At 49.3% G+C, this 9290-nt stretch overlaps 1 protein-coding gene across 1 annotated transcript; it reads right to left on the bottom strand.

Annotated features, from left to right (window-relative positions):
* Nucleotides 1–3873: 3873 nt before the first annotated feature.
* Nucleotides 3874–7453, bottom strand: POLR2G (RNA polymerase II subunit G). The gene is given in 9 exon segments (XM_030333955.1): nt 3874–4051; nt 4279–4312; nt 4505–4576; nt 4673–4738; nt 4843–4893; nt 6063–6161; nt 6163–6223; nt 7107–7216; nt 7350–7453. Coding segments are annotated over 9 exon segments (519 nt in total). The 5' UTR covers nt 7362–7453; the 3' UTR covers nt 3874–4037.
* Between the last annotated feature and the right edge of the window lie 1837 nt (nt 7454–9290).

Here is a 9290-nt window from a genome sequence, read left to right as displayed (position 1 = left end):
AGCGAAGCTTTAAACTTTGGTGTGTAAATCAGCTTTCCTGCCCACTTGGTGGGGCTCAATTTACCTCTCCAACATCACCTGCAGGACTGATGGGGCTCCCACTGGGTATTTTCTTTGGCAGAAGAGTCTTCTCACTGGACAAGCTCACGTGCAAAATACAGACTCTAGGGCTGTGCTCATTACGGCACCCTTCCTCAGTAAGCCAACTATAACCCCTAACCCTGCCTCGATTTCCTTGACCACTTTACACGCACATGCTTTCCTAAACTTGGACAGCTCTCAATTCAGAAACAAGTGGGTTTAGTGGGTTACGGATAGTATTTGGAGTCAGACCAACCTAGGTTCAAATTCTACCATCGCCTTGGGGCAAATTACCTAACCATATTTTCGCCCAAGTGCAAAATGGGTACTGATAATCACTTCACAGGGTTACTGTAGATTAAGTGAGATGATGTCTGTGAAAGCACTTGGCAGAGTTGAGGTTGAACCTTCTTGTACACATCAGGAGGCAGACAGTGAATTAATTCCTTTATGTTCATTCAAATGAGGTCGTTTGCAGTGGGCTATTCATTATAGAAAGGAGTTTCTCTGCGGAGGAGCGTGAATGTACACATCCTCGCCTTCCTCCCTCTCAGGGTAAGATGCTGCTGCCTCTAAAAAAGATCCTCCCAGGCTAGAGCTGGGAAGGCCAGATGGATGTGGTGGAGGTTGCCATGGCAACACCACCTAAGGAGACTATGACCCTGCTGAGTCTCTTCCACTTATAGTCAGTATGACATCTGCTGTAGTGTCAGTACTGTGCTTGAACACTGGAGTGTCTGCCCACCTCTGCATAAAGGGAAGCGGCAGGGCCTCCTCCACCATCCTGAGTCTGAGGTCAGTTCAGCAGGATCTGGGCTGCTGGCAGCTCTCCTTGCTGAGGTGTTAGTCTGGACAGCCATTGGCAAGCTCAAAGGCATGACACAATGACAGAAGGCCCAAGGGCCTGAGGGATATAGTAAAGCCGTATTCAAGCACTTTGGGGCCCATTTGCCCCCAGCCTCGAGTGGAGGCAGGGGCCAACGAGAGCAGTAGTGAGACCCACATGACCACAGATAGGAGAAAGGTGGGTCCCACTCACTCCCCAGCCACCTAGAGCCTGGCAAAAAGAGCTAGGATGGCTTTGAAGGCAGACTGACAAGTTTAAAAACAAAACAAAGCTCCACCACTCACTAGCTGTGTACCCTTGGCATTACCCTTCGTCTCTCTAATCTGTTTTATCAGCTATCAAGTGGACCAACAGAATCTGTTGGTGGACCAACAGAACAGTTCGTGGAACTGTTGTGGGCAATGTGTGTAAAAGATTTAGCATTAGGCACCTGAGTGGCTCAGTCAGTTAGGTAGCCAACTTCAGCTTAGGTCATGATCTCACAGTATGAGTTCAAGTCCCGCATTGGGCTGTCTGCGGTCAGTTCAGAGCGTGCTTCGGATCCTCTGTCTCCCTCTCTCTGCCCCTACCCTGCTCAAGCGCTCTCTTGCTATCAAAAATAAAATGTGTATTTTTTTTTTATAATTTTTTTTTCAACGTTTATTTATTTTTGGGACAGAGAGAGAGACAGAGCATGAACGGGGAGGGCCAGAGAGAGAGGGAGACACAGAATGGGAAACAGGCTCCAGGCTCTGAGCCATCAGCCCAGAGCCTGACGCGGGGCTCGAACTCACGGACCGTGAGATCGTGACCTGGCTGAAGTCGGATGCTTAACCGACTGCGCCACCCAGGCGCCCCTAAAATGTGTATTTTTAAAAATGCTTTCTTTATTTTTGAGAGAGCACAAGTGGGAGAAGGGCAGAGAGAGGGGACAGAGGATCCAAAGCTGGCTCCGAGCTGACAGCAGTGAGCCCGATGTGGGTCTCGAACTCACAAACCGCAAGATCATGACCTGAGCCAAAGTCAGATGCTAAACCAACTGAGCCAAGACGCCCCGAAAATAAAATATCTTTTAAAAAAATTAGCATTACCAGGCAGATACTCCTGTTACCTGTGACCTTTTTAAGAGGCCATAACTTTCAGTTACAAACCTTAAAAAGAAGAGGCCTGGAGACCATCTCCAGACCGTCCGCACTTAATCCCCTCTCCACACAGCACACACCTTCTTGGCTGGTGCCACACCCCACGTCCTCACCAGCACCCACATGTTCACGTTCCACAAGCCACTTCTGTCCATCAGTCACTTCCTTGTAGGCCTGGTGTTACTTCCAGATTATCCCCAACACAATTAACAGATGAGTGGTTCCATTTGAGAACTTGGGAAGAATTTTACTCCGTGAGACACATGCTGTTTACAGCCTAGGGGAAATCCCTACAGCCTGAGTAATCAACTCACCGTATACTGAAATGGTAACATGACTTTAACGTTGTTTCCATGGGAAAATTCATTGCTAATCCAGCACACTTTCCCAGATTCAAGAAGCTTGGAAAACCTGGCCCAGTGCCAAGAGCTGGAGATACAAAAATCAGAGGGATGCGTGCAAATCTACAATGATCTCAACTGAATCTTTACCTGATAAAAAACAAAAAAAAATGAGGGGTGCCTGGCTGGGTCAGTGGGTCAAGCGCGCGACTCTTGATCTCAGGGTCGGAGTTCAAGCCTCAAGTTGGGTGTAAGATTATGTAATAAAAATAAAAAAAAAAGAAATAGAAAGGAGACAGGAGACAGTAACAAAACAGCATGTTTTGTGGTCCACTGTAGAGGTGCAAATGTTAGAGCTTCTATCTGTCCAGGAGTGCTAATGGCAAGAAGGAAACCACATTCAAAGGCCATTTTTTTTTTTTACAGTGTTTCAGCCACTATTCTGCTTCATATCGGAGTTTCTAGACCTTGACATGATTGACATTTGGGACCAGATAATCATTTGCTGGCGGGGGGAGGGGGGAGAGATATCCTATAGATTGTAGGATGTTTAGTGGCATCCCTGGCCTCTACCCACTAGAAGGCGGTACCATCCAGGACCCAGCTGTCACAACCAAAAATGTCATTGCCACATGCCCCTGGCGGCAAAAATCACCCTAGTTGATAATCACTGCTTTGTATGCATTATATAATAATTATAGGGGCACCTGAGTGGCTCAGTCAGTTAAGCATCTGACTCTTGATCTCAGGGTCGTGAGTTCAAGCCTCAAGTTGGGCTCTTCGCTGGGCGTGAGGCTTACTCAAAAAAAAAAAAAAAAAAGAAAGAAAGAATTGACGGAGATTTGCTAGATTAGCAGGCAGCAACCCAACGGGCTAGGAAAGGGCATTCCAAGGCACACAAATATTACAAAAGCAGAGTGTGAGCATACCGTGAGGGAGGGTAGCATGTTTGTTTAATCTTATAGTCATTTCATGGAGTTCTGCTGTGTTACCCTGACATTTTGAAGCCTTCCACATCTTTGGTTCAGTTTAGTGACTGATTAGCAAGTAAAGGCTTCTGTTGTTTGTGACTCATCCTAGGAAGGATTGGGACCTGCCCCCCCCCCGCCCGCCCCCCCCCCCCCGTCTGTGCCATCACTGTCCTCTTGTTCACCTCTCCCTACCCACGATCTCCTCTCCCCTAGTTCCCACCTTTACCCTTGGTTAGTTTTAAGGGTGCGGGAAGGCCAAATATCCTGAAACCAGATTGGAACTCGTAGTGACTCTAATGACAGTATCACTTGCAGCAACCTGAAGACCTAATTTTAGTGCCCTTCCTTCAATGAGGTCAACTTTAGCTCTCTGCAAGGGGTGAGTCATGTCCCCTGGGTAGCTGAGGCTAGTTGAGGCATCAGGCCACCAAAAGAAAGGCAAGTGAACAACTGGCCCCCAGCCTTTTCTAAAAAAGAGTTGTTCTGACCGAAGAAAGGAGCTAACACTTCCATGAGAACAAGGACCTTTTATGGTTAGAATTGCAGAGTCGCAACTCTGGGGACAAGGAACCTTCTTTGCCTCCCCACAGCAGCCAGACTGGGCCTCTGGACAACGTAGGAAGCATGACAGTCACATCTCCTAGATAAGGACCAAACGAAGCAGCACACCCGGTGCTCAGCTCACAAGCCCTGCAAGAACAGGAAAAGCACATCAGTCAAGCTCGCAGCTTGGGGGCGGCCATTACCATGTACTTCCCATCCCACAGGGCACGTGTCCTGCATCTTCCAAGCAGACAGCATGAGAGTTCCTTTCATCTGTGACTCGGGCATTAAGTCCCACATCCACCCCCCCCCCCCCCCCCATACACCTGTGCCTTCTCTAGGCAACAGCCCCGGATGCGTGATCAGGCACTCACCCAAGTAATCGTCCATCAGGGAGCCGATAGCAAACTGCAGGAGGGAAGGTGAAAAGAACATAAAGTCTTAGCAACCACAGAACTATCCTCTAAGCCCAGTCCCAGGCCTTCTGCCCACCCATCCCCTCTTCCCGGCAGAAGAGAGCACGACATCCCCAGGAGCTGTAAGAAGTCAACGGCTCCCAGCTCTGCCTGGTACAGGCAGGAAGACAGGCAAGGGACTCACAATGTCATTCTTGTCCACTCGGGTCCCCACGATCTTCAAGCGGATCTCATCATCCTGCTGAATCACAATGTCCTGGGGAAGAGGAACAGTATACTCAGATACCCCTCACGCCGAAATCCCTTGGAGGGCTCATTCTTCCTTCCTCTCACTGACTTCCTCCCTCCTCACCTCATCCATTGTCTTGTAACATGGCGGGTTGGAGTTAGGATCAAACTCCATCTCTGATGGGATGGACTGAAAGGAAAGCCAGACCAGGTCAGTGCTTACAGGGGTGCCTTCTGGAGATGGTCATGATGGGTGTCTCTCCTCCTTGGCACCCCCAGCATGCCCAGACTTACATGCCGAGAGATGAAGCAGGACATAGGTCCAATTTCTGTGAAGAGTCCAACCTAAAAGGCAATGAGTGATGTTGCTTTTTCTTTTACCCCCCCACGTCTTCTAAGCTCCTCACCTTTGTCTGATTCCTAATATTCTTCACGTCCTGAAACCACTCTGGATTGTATCATTTGTTTTCTGGTCTCTCTTCTGTTAAGCTTTCACTTTATTTATCTTCATATCATTTTTATGAGAAGGCACAAGTGAGCAAAGGGCAGAGACAGAGAGGGAGACGGGGCGGGGGGTTAGGCGGGGTTCACACGAAGCAGGGCTCAAGTTCACCTGATGCAAGACTCACAAACAGTGAGATCATGACCTGAGCCAATGTGAGATGCTTAACTGACTGAGCCACCCAGGCGCGCTCCCTTTAATTTTATTTATTTATTTATTTTGAGAGAGGGAGAAAGGGAAGGAGGGATAGAGAGAGAATCCCAAGCAGGCTCCGTACTGTCAGCACACAGCCCAACACCAGGCTTAAACTATGAACCCTGAGATCATGACCTGAGCTGAAATCAAGAGTCAGACGCTTAACTGGGCCACCCACGCGGCCCTCAAGCTTTCTTTTGAAGTTAAGCAAACAATGTGGTAAAGAGCCAAGGCCTGGGACTTGTCAGTCCACAATTTGAACACTTGTTGACCACATGACCTTGGCCAGTAGACTTAACTTCTCCAAGCTTAAGGTTCTATAAAAAGGGATGGGGCACGTGGGTGGCTCAGTAGAGTAGGTTAAGCATCCAACTCTTGACTTCGTCTCTGGTCATCATCTTGTGGCTCATGGGTTTGAGCTCCACATCGGGCTCTGCACTGTCAGCATGGAGCCTGCTTTGGATCCTGTCTCCATTGCCCTGCCCCTCCCCCTTCTCTCTCAAAATTAAACATTTGAAATAAATAAAGAAAGAAAATAAAAATGGATAAAAGCACCCACCACAGTCATCGTGAGGTTTTGCACATTACCTGGCCCACAGTAAGTACTCCACGAATGGAGGCTGTGCTATTGTTGACTACTCGGGCTGACTTACATGACCCGGACGGAGACAGCACAAGATTACTGTACCATTTAACAGGTGAGGCAACTGAAGCACAGACTGACTCAGCCAAGGTCACAGAGTTAGCAAGAGGAGTTGGAACCCATCTCTCATCTTCGGAGCGGCCACCCAACTGCCTCCGCTATGTATAGTCTCACCTTGTTGACTTGAGTGACAACAGCATCCACGACCTCCCCTTTAAAGGGCCGGAACACAATGGCCTTGTACTTAACTGGATAAAGGACAAAGCCTCGGCCCAGGCTGGATCACACCAGCACCAATATTGTCAATGGTGGTGACAGCAATCACAAAGCCATACCTACAAGCATGGGAAAAAGAAAGGCACCGTGTGTGTAAGAGCCTCTAAAACCATCTGCAACAAGTCAGTGAGCCTGGGGGTTGGAGAAGAGCACAAAGGGAAGTAGAGGACACCCCGACCCCAGAACTTAATGACTAAGAGAAGACAGGATACTGATCAGTATTCAAAATGCCAAACACTGCTCTCCTAATAATTTCACAATAAGTGTCCAAGAAGGCTGACATCCTTGAGCCAAGAGACCTCAATCGTCGGGATGCCTTAGAATCACCTAAGAGGAACTTCTTAAAACACACATTCCCAGGCCTGTCCCCAGTCTTGATTCTATAGGGACAAGATGAGGCTCAGGAACTTGCATGTGGTTATTCTGATGAGAGAGGCCAAATACTCCATAGCCCTGGGCTCATCCCAGCCCATTCATCACTGTGTGAGAGGCCCTTATGTGCAGAGCCCAGAGACGTGCCAGGCCAGGTCCCTGGTCGTGTGGGAGAAAGAAAACCAGCAGAACCACAGGAGAACAGACACAGGAACAATGATTAGGCTGTGAGCTCCAAGAGAGCTGGCTTGATTCTATCTCGTTCACTGCATTGTTCCCAGAGCCCAACACACAACCTGGCAGACGGCAGAAGCTTTAGAAACGTTTGCGGAGTAAATGAGTGAAGAATCTCAGCTGAAGTGAGGAAGTCTCATGATCCAGCTTTGCAGAGGGCGCCGTGGGAACCCAAAGCAAGGAAGCAACTGACTGCCTGGGGTGCCTGAGTGGGTGAGAGGGTTCCCCAGGGTAGGTGGCAGGTCCTCGCAGGATGAGTAGGACCCGGGGAGAGGTTGCAAGCCTCGGGCGCCACACGCGCCTCAGATCAGGTGGCACGGAGGGCGCAGCACTCACTTGCCGGTGCAGGTCCCCTCCACCTCGGTGAAGAGCTTCTGCTTTACCGTGTTGAGCAGGTTGGGGCCGAAGTAGCGCGGGTGCAACAGGATCTCGTGCTCCAGGGAGATCTGCAGGGAAAACGGGATGGAGACCAAAAAAGGCGCGGCAGCGACCCGGGGTGAGGAGCAACCTTTCGTCCCGGCGCCACGTTTCGCTCCTCCTCTCGACCCTGCCCTCGCCGCCACCCCGTGCTCTGCTCACGTGGTAGAACATCTTCCCACGGCGGACGGGACAGCAGCCGAATCCACTCCCGCCGGGACGGCTGCGCCTCTGGACCAACCGGAAACACACAGCCGCAGCAACTCTGCTTCCGGGCCTGCCCCAGCGAAGTGGGCGGGACTCTGCCCTCTCCGCGGACCCAATTGGGCATCGCTGTCGTGGGCGGGAAATCCGCGAGGCCCCGCCCCCTCCTCCCCGCCCACCGGCGGTCGAACAGCCGTACTCCGGTAAAGCAAGTGTCTGGCCCAGAATGGGTGCCCAGTAAACTCTTATAAACGGAATTAATTAGCTAATAAAAGATAACATAAATAAAGCGTTTTAGCAGAGTGCATTCGTATAGCAAATTTTTGAAGACTGTTTTCACATAGTAAGCATAGTAACTAGCTGTTCTCATCTCATTTAATCTCTACAGCAACCCCACCAAGCAAGATTTATTGTCCCCGTTGACAGATGAGGTTCCAGGCTCAGAAGGTTGAGGTCACTTCAGGGTCACTCACGGCCAGGATTCAAATTCAGGATGTCTGACCCCAAGACTTTCATATTCGGGCTTTCCAGATTTTCACGCAGCCATTCGTTCACCAAACATTAACGGAGGGGAACACCCACCCCATGCCGGCAGGTAGTTTGGAGATGAAGCAGCCAAAATCAGAGCCCAGAAGGCAGCGCTCCCTCCAGGTGTGAGAAAACAGATAACTGCACTCCTCCTTCCCATTTCCCCATTCCTTCCAACACGCGCGCGCGCGCACACACACACACACACACACACACACACGCGCGCGCGCGCGCGCGGCTTAGAGAACCGGTGAGCCCCTGTGTGTTCCTTCAACTCTACCCACATTTTTGTAGACAGTCCCTTTATTAAACTCACCTCAATTAGCCAGAGTGAGCATGCAATCTGTTCCCTGTGGAGACCCTGACTGATAAAAGGTCCATACATTAAGAAGCAGAAACCATGAGCCACAGACCCATGAGAAAGGCTCAGCAGTTGACTCTAGATCCACGACAGTCCTTGGGGCCTTCCTTGAGCAAACTCCCTGCTGCCTGAATAAGTTTTAGTATGTTGTAAATAAGAGAGCCTGACCTACCGTCCTGCAAGAATAAGGACATCCTGCTTCCTCGGAGCTGTCACACATCAGTTCCCATTGACTCTGCCCATTTCCTAGAATGGCTGAACCCACCAGTCAGCCACTTAGACTCCATGCAGATCCCATTGACCATGGTCAGGCAAGGAAGCATATGAATGGGCCTCAGCAGTCCTGACTTCCTCCTCTCTCCTATTTTCTAGCCAGCCTCCCCTAAGGACAGTGGTGTGCTGGAAACAGCTGCAAGAGCTTTTTTTTTTTTTTTTTTTTTTTTTTAAGTAATCTCTATACCCAACATGGGGCTGGAACTTACAACCCCAAGGTTGAGTCCCATGCTTTACCGCCTGAGCCAGCCAGGTGCCAACTGTTAATATTTCAGAAAACTTGCAAGCCAGTTTTTAAAGACAGCCTTTATTAAACATTTAGTGAAAAAAATTAATGATGTTTATTATGATAACATACAATCAACTGAATTATACTAAAAAAAGAAACAAAGGCAGAGGTATAGATGAAACAAGTTTGGCAATATATTGATAACTGTTGAAGCCAGATGATGGGTTAGAGTGGTTTCTTATATTTTTCTTACTACTTTTGTGTGTTTGACATTGTTCAAATAAAAAGTTAGAAAAGAAAACATGGCACGCCTGGGTGGCTCAGTCTGTTCAGCATCTGATTCTTGATTTTGGCTCAGGTCATGATCTCAGGGTTCATGGGTTTGAGCCCCACATCGGGCTCCACACCCACAGTGGGAAGCCTGCTTAGGATTCTTTCTCTCTCCCTATCTGCCCCCTCCCCCACTCATGCTCATGTGCTCTCTCTCTCAAAATGAACTTTTTAAAAA

Source organism: Lynx canadensis, chromosome D1 (genome assembly GCF_007474595.2).
Source record: "Lynx canadensis isolate LIC74 chromosome D1, mLynCan4.pri.v2, whole genome shotgun sequence".
In the NCBI taxonomy this organism is placed as follows: Eukaryota; Metazoa; Chordata; class Mammalia; order Carnivora; family Felidae; genus Lynx; species Lynx canadensis.
The sequence above is the reverse complement of the archived record's forward strand: the minus strand, read 5'-3'. Positions and strand labels throughout refer to the sequence as shown.